We start from the raw sequence: 23280 nt of genomic DNA, 5'->3' as shown, positions 1-23280 counted from the left end.
AGGAATAAATTCCTGCCAGGTACCCATTCACCTCACCTGGGTTGAGTGGATTAATTTCTTGCTGAAGGAAACTACGCCATGGCTGGGATTTGAACCCACGACCCTCTGTTTCAAAGTCCGGAGACTAATCCACTGGGCCACAACGCTCCACATACAGATTAAAATGTTCTCAATTAAGTTGATATATAGCTATAGATTTGACTTTTGGTGTTGAATTTTATTGAAACTCTTTCAACAAAGAGCCACAAATCATATTCACCTCGAAGGCCTGAATTATCACAAACACATGACCTGACTAAAGATAGTCAATTATAGGACATTGTTTGGACTGATTGATAAGAGAAGCATACATTACCTATTTCAGATTGATCAGCAAAGACAAGTGAATCAGTGAGCATCTTCGGACTGATGAGAGCCTCGTCTATCTTAATAAACGTCTTGTCCCCGCATGCAGCTATCCACGTAGCTCTCCGACTGCACCGAACCCCTAGGGAGGGGACCGGGGCGGGGACAGTGTGTGATACGGCACCTGCAGCATTGTTCTCCTCTTGGACGGGTCGGCATAGCTGCCCTTTCTGTATAATTGATAAATGATTACAGAATGCTACAATTCCAAGATGGTACAATTTCCCCTATTTTCGGAAGTCAAACATTGCTATAAAAAGAAAAAAAAATCCATCAACACATATTGCCATTAATGTAAATGAAAGGAACAAGAAAATCATGAATATAAGAAATTCTGAAATGCAGAATAATCTTTTTGAACTTCTTTTTCTTAGATGACATTAAACCAGATTTCTTGATATGCATCAAACTTTTTTTTCTCCCATCCTTTCCTGAATATTATCAAAGTACATCAGCTTTACAGCATTTGCAAATTAATAATTAGTAAATATATCTTTCTTTGCTGCCACCCACTTAGGGTAAGCCTTTTCTTTACCATATCTCTTCCCATTTTAACCCTACATGTATTTTACCCATTTTCTGTGTGATAAAAAATGCAATATCACATAAAAACTGTCAGCCTATTCCTACACAATCATCAACTGATTTCTGTAAAGTAAATAGCGAAATCATCCATTAAACTACAATATAAACAATACCGCAAGTTCGATGTAACATTGTTTACCATATACATGTCTTTGCTCATGTATAAGATTCTTACTAACCTGAAAGCTACCACATGTAAGACCCTTCCTGTCTCTGTGAGAAGCACTGTATGACTGCTACCAAGATTCTTACTAACCTGAAAGCTACCACACGTAAAGACCCTTCCTGTCTCTGTGAGAAGCACTGTATGACTGCTACCAAGATTCTTACTAACCTGAAAGCTACCACACGTAAAGACCCTTCCTGTCTCTGTGAGAAGCTCTGTATGACTGCTACCAAGATTCTTACTAACCTGAAAGCTACCACACGTAAAGACCCTTCCTGTCTCTGTGAGAAGCACTGTATGACTGCTACCAAGATTCTTACTAACCTGAAAGCTACCACATGTAAAGACCCTTCCTGTCTCTGTGAGAAGCACTGTATGACTGCTACCAAGATTCTTACTAACCTGAAAGCTACCACATGTAAGACCCTTCCTGTCTCTGTGAGAAGCACTGTATGACTGCTACCAAGATTTTTACTAACCTGAAAGCTACCACACGTAAAGACCCTTCCTGTCTCTGTGAGAAGCACTGTATGACTGCTACCAAGATTCTTTCTAACCTGAAAGCTACCACACGTAAAGACCCTTCCTGTCTCTGTGAGAAGCACTGTATGACTGCTACCAAGATTCTTACTAACCTGAAAGCTACCACATGTAAGACCCTTCCTGTCTCTGTGAGAAGCACTGTATGACTGCTACCAAGATTTTTACTAACCTGAAAGCTACCACACGTAAAGACCCTTCCTGTCTCTGTGAGAAGCTCTGTATGACTGCTACCAAGATTCTTACTAACCTGAAAGCTACCACATGTAAAGACCCTTCCTGTCTCTGTGAGAAGCACTGTATGACTGCTACCAAGATTCTTACTAACCTGAAAGCTACCACATGTAAGACCCTTCCTGTCTCTGTGAGAAGCACTGTATGACTGCTACCAAGATTCTTACTAACCTGAAAGCTACCACACGTAAAGACCCTTCCTGTCTCTGTGAGAAGCACTGTATGACTGCTACCAAGATTCTTACTAACCTGAAAGCTACCACATGTAAGACCCTTCCCGTCTCTGTGAGAAGCACTGTATGACTGCTACCAAGATTCTTACTAACCTGAAAGCTACCATACGTAAAGACCCTTCCTGTCTCTGTGAGAAGCTCTGTATGACTGCTACCAAGATTCTTACTAACCTGAAAGCTACCACACGTAAAGACCCTTCCTGTCTCTGTGAGAAGCACTGTATGACTGCTACCAAGATTCTTACTAACCTGAAAGCTACCACACGTAAAGACCCTTCCTGCCTCTGTGAGAAGCACTGTATGACTGCTACCAAGATTCTTACTAACCTGAAAGCTACCACACGTAAAGACCCTTCCTGTCTCTGTGAGAAGCACTGTATGACTGCTACCAGCAGCAATCTGGGTGACTTTCTCATCTATTGTCATCTTCACTGGACTTGATCTGATTGAAAACAGAAAAACATGGTCAATGTCTTCACCAGTTAGGAGATATGATATAATATTTCAGCATGTATATATGAAAGGCTTGACATTGATCCGAGGTTCGAGAATGAGTACAAGGACTGGAATTTAAATATCTGCTTTTTTTCTATTTCCTTTAGTTACATGCAACTTTGCTTGCAAAAATGTTAACCAATTATTGCACTACAACCGATTCTCAACTAAAATCAAAACTGTTTTTGATCAAAATACTTGTTCTTTAACACCAAATATTGAAATGGGCAGTTTGTTATTTGTCTAGATTTGATGATAATCTTAGTACATTAACTCAAATTATGTAAAAAAAAAAAGAGTAACCTGTCGTGCATAAATTGCCAATATCTTCACGAAACACCACCCTTGTCTACTTCATTAACAAAAATTGTCTGTCAAAGTCTTCTTGAACTTTCATTGGTCTCTTATTCCTTGATTTTCTATTTCACTCTCCTTCAACATGTAAAATGGTAAAATATTTTTTTTTCCTCTGTATGATTTGTAACATTTTGAATATATTTTGTATTCAACGAATACCTCAAATTTGATTTTTTTTTTTTTTTAATAAAAATAAAGAAAAAAAAGAATATTTTCCTGGTCATACCTGTTTGCAGAGTCCCTCTGTCCTAATTGACCATGGTTACCAAGGCCAAAAGAAAACACCTCACCATTCTCTAGAAGAACCACTGAAAGTGAAGATGAAATAGAAATAAAAATTATGCATAAACGAATGACTGATTGTATCTATTATACATGTATAAAAGTTCACTGATCATGTTTCTGTATCGCAAACAATAAAACTCATTGAAAATGAGTGGGACCTTTGTTCATATATTAACTCGCATGTATCGAATTATCATGCATTTTCATCAGCTTTCCACAATGGACCATGTACATTACATACATGTAGATTACAGTAATTCATAATCATCATCAGTCATTGGGGTGTAACAGAATAAGATACCCATAAACTTTATAACTGACATGGTTCCACCTGAGATTTACAGTCACACCCAATCTAATCTAACAATTCATATTTTATCAATACAAGGGCTCTAACCATATTTCTGTATCTTAGATAATGAAACTCACATTGAGATACATAAAAAAAAACAGGCAGATGTGTCTTAAAGAATCTCTTCTTTCACAAACCTGAATGGTGTAGACCACATGCGATTTGTTTGATTGGCGTTTGTCCCGTTCCTATGGTAACCACACCAGGAGGATGGATGATATGTTTGCCAAAATCTCTCTCAGGTTCACGATCATCTCCGCTGTTATTAGCTTCATCTAAAGACATTAATAATAATGATAATAATAAATGTGAATTTATAATATATGGATCCATACTCAACGGTGCATTGCAATAATACATACCAAACAGGAAAACTACAATAAACTAGATAAATACAGCAAAATAATAATAATAATATAGGGTATTTATATTGCGCACATATCCACTTTGTTGACAGACAGATGTCAAAATACATACAAATAATGTCAGGATAAATCCATCAACTATCTTCTGTAATGATCAGTGACATGCTATACATACATTTACATGTGTTTTTTTAGGAAATTCAAAATTAGGAAGAAGTTGAAGGTGCGAAAAATAGTGAAGGAAGAGATGAAGAAGGGGAAGGAAAGGCGAAGAAAGAGAAGGTAATGGAAAAGAAAGAAAAAAAGGATGAGAAGAATAAAAAGAAAGGAAAGGGGAGAAGCAAAGAGGATAAGGAGCAATAAAAGAAAATATTAATAAGGAAAAACAGACAAGAACAGAATTAGGATCATACATTTAATCAATTACATGCAGACAAAACTTCCTCTGATATGAAACAGTCATTAATTCAATAGAACATACCATTAAGTATCAGACTTTGACAAGCATGATATACAGTTGCGAGAGCATAAAGATCTGTTCCGTCAAAGACAAAATTAATAATACCTACTTTAATCAATAAGGATGAAAAGATCATTGAAAAGAGTGAAAAAGGGGGATATCGTCTTACCCTTTCCCTTTTCCTTGCCGAGCACCCAGTCCAACTGTCTGTGGTGGACCTTCCTCCGGTTGAACGCATCCCTGAGATGACCAAGCCAATCATTGGGGGCACCATTACCCATCATCACCACATTGCCGCCACCGCCACCTCCTCCCCCTCCACGGCCTCGATTGTTACCCTGGTTGTTCTCGCCGGCAGCGTTCAGACCGACCCCAGCAGCCATGACGCCATTGCCTTCACCTATACAGACCCTGCATATCCCGCATTTGCTGCAGCCTGCATCGCCTGATCCGCAACCACAGATCCTGCAGGGGAAAGAGGAAAAGAAGACAACGTTTAGAAAGGGCTTTCAAATCAATCTACATTTGTTCTTCCTTATCCCAATATGTTCATTATCACTGTTATTTCAAACAATGAAAAAAATCCATGTTGCAAAATACTGCCAATGAATGTAATTCTCATGTATGTTAGTTTTGTATCTTTGGGAGTTTTTTGCCGTTCGATTTGCCAAGGATAGTATTGTATTTCCTAAAACAAAATTCAGGTAAGGAAGGCATACATGTAACTATATCTCTCAAAAACAGTAGCAAAAGATGAATCGATTCTACATAGAAATGTCCTGTATTTAGATATCATGTAAGATATATAGCCCTATATACATGTATATAAAATATATGTATCATTTCGCAATAAGAAATCACACTATCTCCTAATCATTCAGGGTTTTGTCTACTTAAATAATATATAAAGAAAATATATATTTTAGATTTTATCTGAAAATAGTAAGAATTGGATAATCTTCTTTTATTCACTGGGCCTCATTTCATAAAACTTGTTACCAATTAAAAAGAATATGCTAGAATTTGGTGACAAACCAGCTATTGGCCAAACAAAATACACCATTACAGTGGCTCTTCTAGAGGAAGCAATTCATAAACATTTATTATCAGGGGAGCGTTTCATCAACGTTTTGTCTGACAAGGTGTCGGATCTGACAACTTTCCTTGATTTTGATTGGCTGAGGAACACAGTTCCTTTTTATGCTAACTGTTGGATAAAACAGGGCTTGTCGGATAAAATGTCTGACATAAAACGCTCCCCAGGGGCTTGTAACACAAAGCTTGGCAATGATCGTAGAACATTTTTCTAAGATTGATTCCATTGACTATGGTGTACAATCAATCGTAAAAATCAAGCGTACGGTTAATTGCTAACCTTTGTGTTACGGGGCCCAAATCTTACAACTTTCGTTGGTTTTGATTGGCTGAAAGGCACAAGAGTCAAACTGTACTGTCTAACAAAACATCCGACAAGTCCTATCACGAAACACATCCTCAAAATTGATAACAAGTCTTATGAAACAAGACCTGGGGGATGTTTCACAAATTTTAAGTATGACTTAAGAGTCCCACTTAAATGCTGATGCGCATATGATATGCAACATGCAGTCTACAGTAGTGCGCATCCTCTTGGCATGATCTAACCAATGGGGTCATGCCTTTAATAATGCACGCAACTAGGTATTAGAGTGTGACTCTAAGTCATACTTAAATCTTTGTGAACACCCCCACATGGAATGGTTGGTAAACTTACTGTCCAGGCCTCCTCCCTGGCCGCTGACTCCTAATACAGCTATCCCCGTACCCTGTACACTCCCCACACGATGTACAGATCATGCATTGATCGGTGATCAACTCATGCTGACATGACTCCTCCTCCTTCTCTACTTCCTCCTCTTCAACATCATCTTCCGTTGCTATGGGCAAATGGGAAATTAAGAAAATCAATGACTACCGATTGTTGAAACTACTGAAATACTGAAACTGTCACCCTCTGTTGACTGTGTTTAAGTCTGATGGGTGTTTCATGAAGCAGTTTGTAAGTCTTGAATGACTTTAAGCATGACCGGTGATCCTTTCTTGAGCTATGATATAAACCTGTGTAGCTGACTTAGCACTTAAGAAAATGTTCCAGACGTACGTAAATTTACAAACAGTTTTTAAAAGCCACCCCCCTGGATCACCCAGAGCTGTTATATATATTTATATACATATCAATGCACCCCTCCCCCCCCAAAAAAAAAAAAAAAAAAAAAAAAAACTTGAAACTTGTTAGAAATGGCGCAAGTCCAATACTGACCTTCCTTGGCAGGATGTCCAGCAATGACCCCTCGTCCACATTGACCTTTGTTGCTGATCCCAAAGGTATACAGTTGTCCACTGGTGGTCAACGCACAGACATGGGCCTTGCCTAACGCTACTTCCTTGATTGGGGTACCCTTTAATTCAGTCACAAGACCTATGTGGAGGGAATGGTCAAAGATTTATTACACAGGTCCTCATTGTTTATTCATTTATTTATTACAAATCTTTATGTAAAGAAGCCAGTTCAGTTGAATATAAAATTACATTAAATCACAGAAATACATACAGTCAAAATGCTTATTAAAACAAAATTCACTAGACTTATAGAGGGCTCTGTATTAATCACTCATTGCAAGACGTATGGAAGATTTACAAAATGCATGACATTTAATTTAACAAAATACAAGTAAAGACACAAAATGAAAAAAAAAAACATCTCTCTTTCCTAGCTTTTTGTATAATAAATAAAATACCCCCTCTTTTTGTTTATGGTTAGCAAAAATGTTGTTTGTAACCCTCTCCGTGACAGGAATGGGATACTGCCAGTTTTTTTAGTGTCAGTTTTCCTCAGTTGATAAAAATCACAAATATTATCTGAACTATTAATGATCAGCTTCTGTAGTCTTCAAATCGTGTCTCCTTCAAAGACCCCATCAAATAAAATAAATTTGGTGATTGATGCACCCATATTCTGAAGCCTGGTTTAGCTTGGGCCATGGTTTAACTCTGTGTTAAATTTATTGGAAGCCAAAAAACTCAAAATTGCATTAAATACATTGACAAGTGTCCTACCCGTGCTTGGCTCTGTCCCCATGTTTTAATAATGAAAAGAACAATTTTAGTAATTATTCCCAGTGAGTTCTGATTTTTTTTTTTTCAAGTGAGTTAACCAACTGAACTTGAACTGTTAGAGATACATCACCTCTCACAATTGGCTATCCATAGTCAAAAAACAACTTTAGAGTTTGAATTAAACCCAGTTAAGAATACGGGCCAATGGAATATAAGCCTGCCATCGGTATCCTAGTGTTGTGTTGGGGTTGGATCGATACTGCTCTTTAACTTTCAACCAGACTATGAGATGAATCAATGCAAGATGTAGAGTTCATATATATTTATTGAAGATTATAAACAAGATGTTGATGATGAAAAATACATGAGTAAGTCTGATGGTGACTATACTCTGAAGATGAAGATAATATTAATTCTGCAAACTGATGTAGTATACTTTTCTGTAGCTCTAAACTCCAATCTCTATTCTGTAATCTATCTGCAATCTCTAAAGTAATCTGATTTGGGTTCAGAAGTGGACCCGTTTTATATCGGTCTGTTCAAGACTCTTTACAACAAAACAGGTGTTGGTCAACCTTGGACGCTTGACCAAAACAATCTGTACGTCATAACTTTACTCTGAATTGGGGGAGTTGACCTTTTAGGGAGAACATGAAATGTAGTGAATAAGAAACCCATAAAATGTGTGTGCGTCAGAAGTTTAGTTGGAAGAATAATGAGTAATACTTTCTTATGAAAGTTGGAGTTGGTATACTTCCTGTAGAAGTATTGAATAAGTATTGCTTATGTATTGATGTATTGATGTATTATTGAATATGTGAGATATGTCTTATCATCACATAACACTAGTGTCTTTGTAATTCTTCAGGTTTTCAAAGAGGAGGAGGAGTCTATCCGTGCAGACCTCCATTAACAATATGGTTGGAGTAAGTGTTTAGCTTGATGACGGCTGGATTGTACATACCTGTAGAAGCCTCGGTATTCTGGTCATCTTTCCCAAACAGGTAGAGTTCACCTTCCCTCGTAACCACTGCAGTACTCCCGTTATTACAGGCTGATTGCACCGCATGTTTACCATCCAGGCGCAGCATCTTCACCGGTTTGATGGGCTTCATCTGACGACGACCTTTCACTGCTGGCAAACAATAATTACAAGCCGTGTTAAATTGCAAGGTATGTGGAGTATAAAATGCATCACCGCTCCACCTGAGAGTGAATTTCGAACAATCGATGCGTTCGATCAGTTTACCAACAATCCGCAACCGAATACTTTTTTTTGCACTTATCGAAAGTTCGCCAGATGTTGATTACTGATTTGAGACGTTCGATTATCAAAAGTGCATGGATATAATCTTAACAAAATGCAAGATAAAAATGGAATTCATGCTGAAGATTAATGAATTCCAACGTGGTGACTCTTTCAAGACATGACAGCCATGCCAGTGACCATGCGTCATTCAGCTGTGTTGATGTGCACAGGACACTCGACTGAAACAGCTTGTTCATTATGTGTGACATGGGCCCATTGGTATGTAGGTCATGCAAATAGGTAAACTTCTTTTGTAATTTCTGATAATCCAGGAATCTGGATTGTTTGGACTATTCGGTCGTTTACCCTGGTGAAAATAGAATTGCAAAAAGGGCATTCTTCCCAAGCCTAATCGCCGCATTGGTCAGATTATTCTCACATTTTCATTGACATGCTATTGAAATCCTTGATTCTGATTGGCTCAGAGTAAAATAGTGAAAATTTGTTTCATGAAATGCTCAAAAGATATTTCAAAAATCATTTTCATTTTTACACCAACAATTTGTTATAAGCTACTGAAATTCTTGCATCTGATTGGCTCAGATTAGAATATAGTCAGTGAAATTTGTTTCATGAAATGCCCCCCCCCCCCCCCCGAATATTTCAAAAAGCAAGATTTGCTCACCTTGGTCGCCGTCTTCACCTTTCCTGGCCGTGCCGGCAAAGTATGTTGACCCATCGTCGGCCAGCATGACCACATGATGACCATCATGCCCCGTACTGCACTGGACGATGGTAGGTGACCGGGAGATAGGGAGCTCCGTCCACTTACTGGGACCGGGGGTGGTACTGCTCTGCTTGATCCCCAAGCCCTGAGACTTGCCCATGAAGTACACCTTTAAAAGAAATAAAAGTATATGATCGATTAAATTGTACATGATATTTCAGGAGATTTTAATGCAAGCTAATCAGGTGCATTTGGGAGAAATTTTTTGTATTCGGGTTTGGCCCTTTTCCATTAGAATGTCGTGACAGGATATAAATCAGTTTGTTTATGCTTTTCGCACTATTGCCATTGGAATGCAGTACGGATAGTTGATAAGGGTTGTTTTTAATACTCTCCTATGTTCATCCAAATACGTTTGTGGTTTAATTCAAATATACTGCAACGGAGACAATTGAATATAGTGCACTCTATTATCTTTATTTTTACTGTTTGATCGTAAGGATTGACAATGATACTATTCTTTTAATGTCTTATTAGTTCAATCTCATTGATCAATGCTATTGATGTATTCTGATTGTATTTGATTTTAAAACCTACTTAAAGAGAACCCTGTAAAAGGGTAATAATTTGGTTTTTTAAATAAATGAATCAGTTTGTGAGAACATCCCAAGCAATCATCGTAATGGACTCTATAAATCTGTCAAAAATTTCTTATTCTTTCCAATGCAATTACAGTGTAATGGGGCTACATGAGCACCTGACGCTTGGTAATGCAGCCCCGGCACATAAAATGATGCAGTCATGGTTTTACATTTCACATAAAATTTGGCGATAATATTGATAGAATAAATCCTTTCTTCATAATGGGTCACCGAAATTGTCAAAGTGACTTTCCTTCACCTTTCCTGAGGTTGTCCTAAGAATCGAGAACTCTTTCCCTGTTCCAACCATCACTATCTCCTCATTGGTGCCTGGATCTGAAAGAAATAATTCATAACAACTTTATTAACTCTCTGACAACTTGACAATTGTATTTCTTTATCATACACTGAAAGGGAGAGTGAACTGACCGACACTGTCTGTGGTCGCTCACTGACTGTGTGTAATAAATAGCTAGTCTTAAAAATATACCTAATGAGAAAACTTTTGATAATACAGAGTATAAATCAGCCTATAGGCCAAATATTTGTAAAAAGAAACCAAATTATTTTGACGGTAAAACTACTTGTTTTGTTACTTGGTGACATAATTATTGCTGTATGATGTATTTGGGCAATGAATTGCCGTGGTATCATTCAAGTGGGCCTAGATTACAAGACTACACTGCACAGAATTTTGCATTGTGGGTTAAACCTGGCCAGATTTTAGTAGGAAGAGGACTTGAGGTGGAGCAATATGAGGCTACTGGTTTGTATTTGCTTTAATGGTGATTAGTATCTTTGTTCAAAATTCCACATCAAAATCACAAGTTCAGCCACTAATTCAATTTAAACTGACATTCTTTCTTTCAGACAGGAGTGACTGATTGTATACTAGGGAATAAGGATAGAAACACCAATACCTGTAATTCCATCAGAAGCAATTCTTTTTACTTTTAACAAATTCAATTTAATCCTTTTAACTGTTTTGTAACACTATTAAAAAAAAGAGTTATGCACATGTACTTGCATTTTGTCTTTGCCGAGGTAAATAACAAAATTTGCGCTAAAGGGTAAGTTGACAGTGAAAATGTGTTTGATTTGCGATGAATGACATTCAAACAATCCTTACATAATCTGGTTGAAAACTTAACATCGCTGTTGGTGATTATTTAACCAACATGACTTCAACTAGTGGGGCATTACAATAAACTTGCAATTGATTGCAAGCCAATTTGGGGTCAAAAGTGAAAAACAAATCTGGCACTACATGTAGCTTGCCAATTTGCACTAGAATGCTGGGGCCCATTTCATAAAGAGTTGAAACTGTTGTTATTTCGCCATTATGGCAACTACTATGGTAACCTTGATTATGATTGGCTGATGAGCCCTGTTACCATGGTAGTTGCCATTATGGCAAAGTTACAACAGTTGCAAGTCTTTTATGAAACAGGCCCCTGGTCTGCTTCTTACAACGCGTAGTAAAATTAGATATTGCTCTCATTAAAACTGATATATCAATTGTAAATTTACATCAGAGGTCTGCAATTAATAACAAATACTTGTGTGTGGAGCGTTGTGGCCCAGTGGAGTAGTCCCCGGACTTTGAAACAGAGGGTCCTGGGTTTGAATCCCAGCCATGGCATAATTTCCTTCGGCAAGAAATTTATCCACATTGTGCTGCACTCGACCCAGGTGAGGTGAATGGGTACCCGGTAGGATTTATTCCTCGAACGCTTTTGCGCCTATTAATATGGCGTCTCAGCTACAGCCAGGGTAATAATATGATACCAAGTATCAAAGCGCACTTGAGTATACGCACATAGTAACTGCGATATATGAATGGACATATTATTATTTCCTAGCAAACCCACTAAGACAAACTTTACTACATAAAGTCTTCTTAGTGACCTCATGACTGCACTACCAATTAAGAAAAAAAACATGTTTTGGTGTTTCAATCATAATCTGTTGTACTAGCATGTTTACATTGTTAAGAAAATTGTAAAACTTTTAAAAGAATGAGAATCAAATTTCTCACCTATTTCTTCTGATTCTTTGGCATCTTTTTCACCTCCCGGCATGGCCTCACCGTAGGCCATGAGACACTTCCTAGCCAGCTTGGCCTGAAGTTCACCACCTACACCAAGAGAGAAGGTGCTCAAGGAACCAAGGGTGTGTACTATAAATGTGTCCTGCACAGGAAGACAATAATGGTTTTAACTTTTTATTGATATGCACTGTATATGTAGCCACCATAATCATCATTATTGCAGACCTTTTACAGAATGAAACAAATGTATCATCAAAATAACATCAACATAATTAGAAATCAATCATTATGAGAAAAAAAACATATTTCATTAAAAGAAACAAAAACCTGTTGATAATAATCACTCTAGTACTCTACTTACATCTGTCACTGAAGTTAGAATACCAAGATTAATACCGTCACTGAAGAATAGACCAGTGTTTGAACAAGCTGAAAGAAAAACAAATGAATTAAAATGAATGTCAGGTTGTGGCGAAGATGAAGCGTAATCACTATAAACTTTGACATTAATTTCCTGTTATTTTTAAGAATTTCATAGAAAACCGGTCCACTGAAACAGATTTCTCTCCTGATGCCTTAACAAATACAAGTAATGCAATTGATAATAATCTCAAATTTCAAATATTCATTGAAAAGGAAATAGGGTCAAAGAGTTGCATGTTATCCCTCCATACATGTACATGTGATGATGACAATGATGACAACAAATTTAATGATAATGATGATGACAATGATGAGATGATGATAACAATGTTCACGATGTTAATGATGTTGATGATGGCAATAATGTTGATTAAGATGATGAGATTGGGACAACAGCAATGACATGGTGAACTTACCAACTGATGGCATAGCAAGTTGCCCTTGTTCCTTGAGGTCAGTGGTCCCTACTCTCACCAGCATATTCCTTGCGACTTCATTCCCTTCTTGACATTTGAAGAGTAGTTGGTCTCTACTGAATCCTAGCCACCCTCTCTCACCAGGGTAGAAGCTTTCATTGCAGGCATACAGCTCACCCTGTGCCATGAAAAAAAATCAGTTTAAAGATTTGACACCGTGAATTCCTAAGTTTTCAATTCTGGCTTACAGTTCACCCCATGACGTGATAAAAAAAATCAGTTGAAAGATATAACATTGTTGAACCCTAAGCTTTCATTGCAGGCATACAGCTCACCTTGTGCCATGAAAAAAAATCATTTTAAAGATTTGACATTGTGAAACCCTAAGTTTTCATCAGGCATACAGCTCACCTTGTGCAGTGAAAAAAAATCAGTTGAAAGATATGACATTGTGAAACCTTAAAGTTTTCATCACAGGCATACAGCTCACCCTGTGCCGTGAAAAAAAAATCAGTTGAAAGATATGACATTGTTGAACCCTAAGTTTTTATTGCAGGCATACAGCTCACCCTGTGCAGTTGAATATTTATATCACATATACCGGTAATAATTATTGTACATTTATATTGCACATCAAAATACTCAAAAGGTGAAATAGTGAACAAGATAACTAAACAAAAAATATGATTGAGTTATAATTACAGGAAAAAGGGAAGCCTACTATCTGTAAATTTCATATATAAAAAGTGACTTATTTATTGAACAAGTGGAACGCCTCTGGCAGTCTCGCCTGCATTACGCAATTTAATATAGCAGCAGTGCTAACTTTGAAAACTACTATAAAATAATCATTCACAAAAACATCATTCATATAATTACATAATACCACGTTCATTGACCATAAATGACATTTGAACGGAGACTTAAGACTGTCAACTACACCCATGTCCACATTTCATTCACTCTATCCATAAACTTTCAAAGTTATGATGGCACTTCAACAATTACCCCAACATGGCCTAAGTTTATTGACCTTAACTGACCTTTGACTTGGTTTTGTGACCTGAAACTCACAGGGGATGTTCAGTGATGCTTGATTACTCTTATATCCCAAGTTTTATGAACTAGATCCATAAACTTTCACAGTTAGGATGGTAATTCAACAAATACCCCCAACACGGCCAAAGTTCATTGACCTTTGACCATGGTCATATGACCTGAAACTCGTACAGGATGTTCAGTGATACTTGATTACTCTTATGTCCAAGTTTTATGAACTAGATCCATAAACTTTCAGAGCTAGGATGGTAATTTAACATATACCCCCAACACGGCCAAAGTTCATTGACCTTAAATGACCAGTGACCATGGTCATGTGACCTGAAACTCGCACAGGATATTCAGTGGTACTTGATTGGCCTAATGTCCAAGTTTCATGAACTAAATCCATAAATTTTCAAAGTTATGATGGTAATCCAACAAATACCCCCAACTTGGCCAAAGTTCATTGACCCTAAATGACCTTTGACCTTGGTCATGTGACCTAAAACTCAGGCAGGATGTTCACTAATACTTGATTAACCTTATGTCCAAGTTTCATGGACTAGATCAATAAATTTTCAAAGTTATGATAGTAATTCAACAAATATCCCCAACTTGACCAAAGTTCATTGACCCTAAATGACCTTTGACCTTGGTCACGTGACCTGAAACTCGAGCAGGATGTTCACTAATACTTGATTAACCTTATGCCCAAGTTTCATGAACTAGGTCCATATACTTTCTAAGTTATGATGTCATTTCAAAAACTTAACCTTCGGTTAAGATTTTGAAAATAATTTTCCCAACATGGTCTAAGTTCATTGACCCTAAATGACCTTTGACCTTAGTCATGTGACCTGAAACTCAGGCAGGATGTTCAGTAATACTTGATTAACCTTATGTCCAAGTTTCATGAACTAGGTCCATATACTTTCTAAGTTATGATGTCATTTCAAAAACTTAACCTTAGGTTAAGATTTGATTTTGACGCCGCCGCCGTCGGAAAAGCGGCGCCTATAGTCTCGCTCTGCTATGCAGGCGAGACAAAAAGGAATGTTTTTAGTTTAGTTTTGAACAAGGAAATAGATAATGCGTGTCTTGAGGAACGGAGACTATTCTAGAGTTTGGGTGCAGTACCAACAAAGGCACGGTCACCTAGTGTAATCTTTGTTTTAAAAGGTGGGTGACTGATAGTCGTATGCTTGATTTTGACGATTAATCATATATTGTGGACAATCATTAAAAAAAGTTTATATCATTGCTAAGTTTTGTGTTACAGGTCCCGAAGAAATGTTAGTAGAACTCTGTACTCTCTTTGATGAAGGGGCCAGTACAATTTGGGCCTAAACATTTTTCTTTCATTGGTTTGAGTAGTTTCAGAAGTGAAAAACAAATCAAATAATCACCTTTTGTTCTCAATGGGTAAAATGTACCATCACTTTCTCACTGGTACAGAGTTATCATTATATACAACATGAGGTTCATTACACAAAGCTTAAAAATCTATCATACGGTTGCATTAAATGAATCATTACACATAATAATCAATGTAATCAAGCCACATGGTCAATTGCTTCGCTTTGTAATACCGGCCCTGAATCAAACCTGGGAGTGATATATTCCATTCCACCACCATCAGCAAATGGTAATTATTTGCTTGTTACGACGGATGTAAAATTTTATGCGTGTTTCAGCAGAGGCTGAATTTCTGTGTTTTTACAGACAATAAATATCTTGAATCTTGAATCTTGAATCCTGAATCTTATTGTTTGAAAGGTTTATATGAGCTTACCCTGATAGTTCCAGAGTAGCCTGATCCAATCTTTCTCAGTCCCTTGTCACCATGTATGTAGAGATAGCGTCCATCGCTGGCTATTGCACTGTAACCTGTAGCATTAGATGCTTCTGTAGAGTAAAATCAGTTGAAATTCAAAACATCAAACACCATGAACTACTCAAGCCATGGTAAATTGAGAGAATTACCACCATTCATATATTAGTTAGATAGCAGAGACAAATCAGGTCTGACTATTTTCCTTGATTTTGATTGGCTGGGAGACACTATTACTATGGCAATTGTTGGATAAACCAGGACTTGTCAGATAAAACGTCCAAGTCCTTCATGAAACGCTCAAGTAGGTCCTACACATATAGGTTTGGACATAGATTTTTTGTAGCACTGCCTTATTCATTCTATTTATATTATTTCTTTTTATGATTAAGCACTGATGATATAAGCGCTTTATAAATGCCTATTATTATACAGCCCATATATCAAGTATCAACTGCGTAGGTTTATTGACCCTAAACTGATCAAAAGATAACAATAAACTATCTGTCTTTAAAGTGACCATACGTCTGTGAGATCACTCATTTCACTCCTGAAATTGAACTGTGAAATTGAATTGTTTGCAGACTACCGACATGCAAAAGGCAATGAACAAAGTGTCATGTGTAATCATATGCATGGATCTTTCACATGAAAAGATGACCAGATACTGTATTTTTTTCTTAAAAAAACGTTTGTTACATTTGTGTCAATCACCAATGCTTATAATTAATAAAATTTGTTCCTAGCCAATAACTTTACATAATATCAGTGGCTTGTAACAGAAGCAGGTAACTTGACAATGATGACAAGCTTTGTGAAACAGGGTCCTCTTTAAGGAGACTCACCTAGACTAAGGCCAGGGATGGACCAGGTATCAATGAGCGATTGGTTTGGTACACCTAGAGTCAACCAATCAGGAAAGAGTGTCTTGCCAACAAGCAGAGCATGGACACTGCGTTGGAGAGCCACGATGATAGAAGGAACCTACATGTACAGAAGGAGGGATAAATCTTATCATGTCTTCATAAACAAAATGATTTTTACAAATACAGCCAAAGCTGTCTAACAATGTCCGTTTGACGCGCTCTACTGCAGCTGCCAACCCCTACAGAGTCACTATCCCAAAGTCAAATACTTCTCTTCATCAATCTTCATATATTCCAAGGACGGCTCAGCTGTGGAATTCACACCCCTACAACACATTCCCTTTAGCTCACAACATGGACATATTTAAGAAAAGTGTTAATTCATATTTAATTAGCTTGATGTAAAACCTTGTACTTTTGATTTAATTATGGTTTTTACTTGGCAGTCATGGGCCACTTTTTATCATTATTATGATGGCAACATCAGGCCCAAAGAACAATCTAAGAAAAAAAAAAAAAAAAAAAACTAGACTACCCAAAGGGGAACAGAAAAAGTAGCCACAGTGAACAGGTGGCCTATAAACAGGTTCTTTAATATCACATATTGCTTTTAATTGGGAAACAATTTTGGTGGCCACTATAGACAGATTTTACTATAGAGTGGTGGCCACTGGGACAGGTTTAATTGTATATATTAAATATTCAATGAATAAAAATTCAGCTTATCAAGAGTTTTCATTTCTGAATTGATGAACACAGAAATTAACTTTTGACGTTGTCTTTGTATACATGAACAACAAACGTTGAATTCTGCTTGAATCAAAGTATGATTTGAATCAGTGAGGATTTGAATTCAAAACTGTAATATTTCAGTCCATTCCTAAAAACTGTTTGAAATTTTGTGGAGTTCTTCTTCTTCTTCTGACTGTGAAAACATTAGAATTTTCCATCAATTGGGTTTTTTTTCTCTCTCTTTTCCATCTGCCTATTCCTTACTACATGTTTCTTTCTAACTTTTTATTTCTATCCTCTTTTCTCACTCTCACTTCCTACATGTATACCTTTATAAGCTATAGTACTTTATGGTACATTACGGTATGAATTACCTGTAAAGCCTGTGAAGGTCTCTGGCCGACTATCATCAGTAGAGCCGAGATGCCTGTGAGTAGTTTACCCGTGTTGCCCATAGCAACCATGAGACTCAGAAGACAAGCGCTGCTGAGCGTGGTCAGGGAATGGGTGTCATTCTCAAGGGGTGATGTAGCAAGGTTCATCAGAAGCTCAAATAAAGACCCTGATGAAAGAAGACAAAATCGGTACATTTTCTTTATATTAATAAGTAGTATCGCGTGTAAATAGGATTGCTGGATAGAATAAATAAGGCCCCGCCTCACAGAGTGCATAGTCTGCTGTGCAAACCCTTCACTCAAATTAAGTGGCCTGAATACACCACCAATAATGACTTGTGTACTGAAGGTCCTTGCACTCAAGTTGAAACAGCAAGTCTCGTATGTGCTAGTCCTGTGTGAAGACTCACTTGCTGATCAAAGTTTCAATCAGGGTCTGTGCCAGCAGACTACAACGTGCAATTACCCTGCGACTGAATTTTTGAAATATTTATAAGGCATAAAATACTTTCCAATTTATATAATCCTCAATTACTGTATGAATAAGAATGATGAGACTGCAGAGTGCGGCTCATCTTCTTCTTGACAATGTAAAAAATGTAGTTACATAAAGGTCACATCGATTGCAGCTGGCCAGCGATTGGCATCCGATTCGGCCCTCTCCCTGACTTGAATACTAAATATGATTGGTTTGAAGACCTAAAATTGACTTGTGATTAATTGGAAATTCTTTGCAATGCCGTATCAGTGCATCCATTGGTACAGAAACGCATGCAATTCTCATCGTCAATCTATCAGAGAAGATAATAATTTCAGGAACAACTACAAGCAGACATTCAAACTAAAGTCCATGTAGGGTATGTTTCAAAAAAATAATTGGTGATTTAATTATGAATTTATCAATTTCAGATTTGCAAATAATACAGTGGTGCTCAAAAGTTAGTGAACCTCACTTGAAAATAAACATATTTTAGAGTCTTCAATTTCTGCCATGTTTTACTTTTAGATATTAGATTGTGATTTCAGGTGATAAAATATTACATTAAATGAAGTTTCCTTCTCTGGGCTCACAGAACATTGTAATGTTGTTGTTTACATTTAACATTTGGCTTACAGGAGTGCATTTTGAGAAGGGTTTCACTAACTTTTGATCACAACTGTACATAGGGAGTTGCAAGAAACTTGCAAACAATTGCAAGTTATTTTGGGTGGTCTGCTTCTTTCATCCACGTGTATACATTGATTTGCTCAAGTTGAAATTGATCTATCACTTGAGACTTTACAACTGAAATTTGCAACTGATTGCATACATTTTCTTTTAACATCCCCAAAGAGTATTTATGTTGCAAGAAATATACCAGTAATTGAATAGTCTATAGATTTGCATTCAATTGCAAGATTTAAGGTTGATATCACAGGGTTCCCAGCTTTTCAAGAAAAAAAATTTCCCAGATTTTTCCCTCAATTGAGGCATTTTTCCATGATTTGAGGTATTTTTTATCAATTTCCCTGATTTTTCCCTGACTGGAAAAAAGTAAAATAATTTTCCATGATTTCCCTGATGGGCTGGGAATCCTGTATCATGACCAAACATTCACTTGCATTGTACTTTAAAAAAAAATTAAGATTGATATATACAGGCTGGAATCTATCGAAAACACATACACCTGTATTGCAAAATCATTCAGTCTCCAACAGGTTAAGACTGATAACTTACCAAGGATATCATCAGGTTCTTTACTGAGCCCCTCTGGTGTTTGACCTTGGAGTATGTCTAGGAGAGCTTGCAGGGCTTTGGCACAGAAGTCTGGATGGGACGCACGTGTCTGACGGATCAACTCAAAGACACTACGGAGACCTAGACCTACCACCTGTATCACAGAAAAAAGATGAATAAAAATAAATGGTGTAGACTGTTTTCTTTTTCTTTCTTTTTTTTTCTTGTTTTTGCAGGAGTTTCTGCATTTTATTCATAAATCAATAACAAATGAAAAAAATTGATACAATAACAATGACATAAATGAGTACATTTTTGTGTGACAATAAAAAAATATAAATAATGTATAAGACTGAAAACTACATAAATAAAGCATGTAAAATAGTAAAGTGGGTACAAAATGCAAGGGCCAGCTATAATAACCAGGTAGCTACTTGAAACAATAGCAGCCATGAGGGAGGGCTACATGGGAACTGTAATATAAATATAATTAGACGAAATGGAATTGGAATGGTATTTGTAGAAAATTTAAACATAAATATGGCTATTTGGTATGTGTTAATATCCTCAATTTTCAATGTCTTTAAGTTGTGAAATATTGGATTAGTGTGTGCAATGTAATGTGAAAGTGTATTGAAGTAACTCCTTGAAGTTACCATTGAAGTAACTCCTGTAGGAACTCGGCAAAGCATCAATGTCAAGCTGATATATAACCAATGGAAACATTTTACATGTACATGTACGTGGAATTTAATCAGTCATAGTGGCTGACTTTATATATGGCAGAAACTACTCTTGCAGGCCTTTTTGGTAATTGTGGAGATACATGTAATGGCTGAGCGGGGATTCAAACTCACAACCTTTCAATCATACATTCCAATGCTGAGACCGCATGACCCACTGTTTGCAGAATGTCTAGGTATTTCTTGTACATGTATATCTTAAGAAGCATACTGCAGGCATGAGAATGAGTTTCTTGAAAAATATCTGAAAGGAAATTAAACCTACGGACGGGGTTCCAGGGGGTATAGGAAGCCATTCTGGAGTACCAATTTGATAGAAAAAGGAACCCATTGACATTGTGGAGTACCAATTTGAAAGAAAAAGGAAATAAAAATTTTACAAACTATACAATGTATTTTGTACTTTATGAACACTGTTTGTGTAAAGACCTATACACCACACCTATAGTAAAGTAAACCATATGCTGCTGACATTGAGAGACAATTATGGAACACAAGCATGTACAATGCAGTAGACTATTCTGGAAGCGACAGAAGTGTAAGACCTCCGTTGCCATACCTTAATCCTTATGCTGTCATTGCACCATAATCATAACTAAGCACCAAGCTTCACCGGGATTGTACAGCTTACGAAAACAATCCCCGGCCAAATGTTGATCAGAAGTGCCTTCCAAAATTATATGGTCACGCCACGACCAGTGCCATCTATTTTTGACGGATTTATCTATCTCTTTCGGGTCCGCTTCTCCCCCATTGCGACCAACGAACTTCGGTGTGGATGCCGCCATTTTGATACCACCGCACGCTTTTCGCTCGCATCGTTCATGTCACGTCAGTCAATGGCATGGTGCGAGCGAAATAGTGCGCGGTGCAGTCTCGCGCTCCGTGCGTGTTGCTGCTTGAGCTAGCGTAGCTAGCAACGGATCGATCAGTGCGTTCCCCGCCGGCGCGACCCGGTAAGGATTCAGCCTCGCGGTGACTCGCTACCCCCCAGACCCTACCCCCCAAATATTATATCAAATTCACATCGAACTCGGCGACCACAGATTTTGATGAAAAAAAATCGGAATTCCGATAAAAATCAGACAATTCTCATGCCTGATACTGCAGGCCTGTGATACTGGCAAAGTGGCACACACAAAAATACATTTATCGCATAACAGTCCTTTAAACATACATCATGCCAGCACTTGTGGCTTTACTCTCCTGAACATTCGGATTTGTATTGTTTCAGCAGCTACATTGTGAAGGCGAAACCTTCCAAAGAAATCCCTTTCTTACCTTTGGAAGTGGTATGAGCTTGTCATCCTCCTTCTCTTCCTCCTCCTCCCCTTTTCCATCCTCTGTCTTTCCATCACTCGCGCACCCTAAGATGATAGCCCTCTCTCTGATCTCCCTCTCCAGGATACACTGCCGTACGGCTGCATAGGCGCTGAAGGAAGAGGCATTGTCCGATAGCTCGATGCTCGGCGGTTGGAAGGTGATGGTCTCTGCTGATTTATCCTTCTGTTGAAAATATAAAAAATACATAACCCTCAGTAAATTTAATAACAATTTCATCCTTTTTATATACTGTTCAAAACATTGGCATGACGTCAGGGAAAAATAACACGGGAGACCAGAGGGTGCCCCTGAAATGCTCAAAAGATCCGCGGAAAATTTTTTCAAAGCACCTATTAGATATAATAAAATTTGCCTATGAAATAATTTTGTTGTTGTTGGATGATGTCTCTAAGTACACTTTACAGATGTACATGTACATTGCCCTTTAACCCGATCATTGGATTCCAGCTTGCTCACAAACAATATAGGCACATTCTCCACTCTCTGGGGTGTATTCCAACAAGCTACCAAGCTACATGTACATGTACATGTCAAAAATGAGAAAGTCAAAGCCCGGAAAAGGCTGAAATGTGAAGTTGAAAGGGGTGAAATCAGGAAAGGGCCTGAAGACTGGAATCTTTAATAGTAAGTACATGTACATGTAGGATTTAATTTGATGTAAACACTTACAGTATCAATCCAAACTAGTGATTTTGATTACGTTAAAAGTGTTTAACTCAAAGTGACGTTCTCAGTGTGAATGCATAATGAGATTTACAAAGAAGATATAAATAAAATTGCACAGATCAAAAATATTGTACCCTAACTTGTGTACATTTCTATGAAATTCCTAGATGGATTTAGGGGAACACCTTCCACATTCCTGGGACCTGTTGCATAAAATTTTTGCCATAAAAAAAACTCTGGCAAATCTTTTAATGTATACATGTAAGTTTCAATAGCATAATTTTGTTTGCCAGAGTTTTTTTTATTGCAGAACTTTTATGCAACGGGTCCCAGGATACACCAAAAATTCACAGTTGTGCAGAGACACTGCCAAATGTATGGGACTATCAAAAGAGGGTGTGGGTAGAGCCTAAACAAAAGCTTCCAGGAAAACTGTGGACGTGACCTGAGATCGCAGGAAACATCCATCAACAATAACATCCCCTCCCTCAGAGCAAACCGAGGAAGTCAACTACATACAAAGACATTCATGGAAGGACTTGATTGCTCTGTTGATTACTATTAACCATATCACATGAATATTATGACATACCCATACACACAAATAAGCATGAAATAGCCAATTCATTTGATGATTATTTGACCGAGGTTGAATGTCTCTTCATTTGCCTCGTCTGAATACATGTAGACATATAGGCCTTCATGTATACAGTACCATAGGCATAACTCTATGAAGTCGAGATACAGTGTACAGTGTGTTACATGTACTTATGAATTAGGCCTACATGTATATGTTGATATCCCGGGGGGGGGGGGGCCACTTACATTGACGAGTGGATACCATGCGCCACCAAAAAAACACGTAA

The 23280-nt window shown here is 37.5% G+C and overlaps 1 protein-coding gene across 1 annotated transcript in view; it reads right to left on the bottom strand.

Moving 5' to 3' along the window:
• LOC129260933 (E3 ubiquitin-protein ligase MYCBP2-like) overlaps window positions 1-21911 on the bottom strand; it is an 82880-nt gene extending 60969 nt beyond the window's left edge. The window contains exons 1-18 of the mRNA XM_064114632.1: window positions 21686-21911; window positions 19662-19815; window positions 17924-18111; window positions 16797-16935; window positions 15913-16025; window positions 13080-13257; window positions 12602-12669; window positions 12229-12382; window positions 10450-10526; window positions 9508-9718; window positions 8538-8708; window positions 6777-6935; window positions 6231-6393; window positions 4647-4942; window positions 3790-3927; window positions 3242-3323; window positions 2491-2605; window positions 356-575 (exon numbers count right to left, since the gene is read on the bottom strand). Coding sequence (XP_063970702.1) covers window positions 356-575; window positions 2491-2605; window positions 3242-3323; window positions 3790-3927; window positions 4647-4942; window positions 6231-6393; window positions 6777-6935; window positions 8538-8708; window positions 9508-9718; window positions 10450-10526; window positions 12229-12382; window positions 12602-12669; window positions 13080-13257; window positions 15913-16025; window positions 16797-16935; window positions 17924-18091 — 2452 coding nt within the window. The 5' untranslated portion in view covers window positions 18092-18111; window positions 19662-19815; window positions 21686-21911. The remainder of the gene's footprint in view (window positions 1-355; window positions 576-2490; window positions 2606-3241; window positions 3324-3789; window positions 3928-4646; window positions 4943-6230; window positions 6394-6776; window positions 6936-8537; window positions 8709-9507; window positions 9719-10449; window positions 10527-12228; window positions 12383-12601; window positions 12670-13079; window positions 13258-15912; window positions 16026-16796; window positions 16936-17923; window positions 18112-19661; window positions 19816-21685) is intronic.
• Between the last annotated feature and the right edge of the window lie 1369 nt (window positions 21912-23280).

Source organism: Lytechinus pictus, unplaced genomic scaffold, assembly GCF_037042905.1.
Source record: "Lytechinus pictus isolate F3 Inbred unplaced genomic scaffold, Lp3.0 scaffold_19, whole genome shotgun sequence".
Taxonomy (NCBI): domain Eukaryota; kingdom Metazoa; phylum Echinodermata; class Echinoidea; order Temnopleuroida; family Toxopneustidae; genus Lytechinus; species Lytechinus pictus.
Note: the sequence above shows the minus strand (reverse complement) of the source record. Positions and strands in the feature narration are given on the sequence as shown.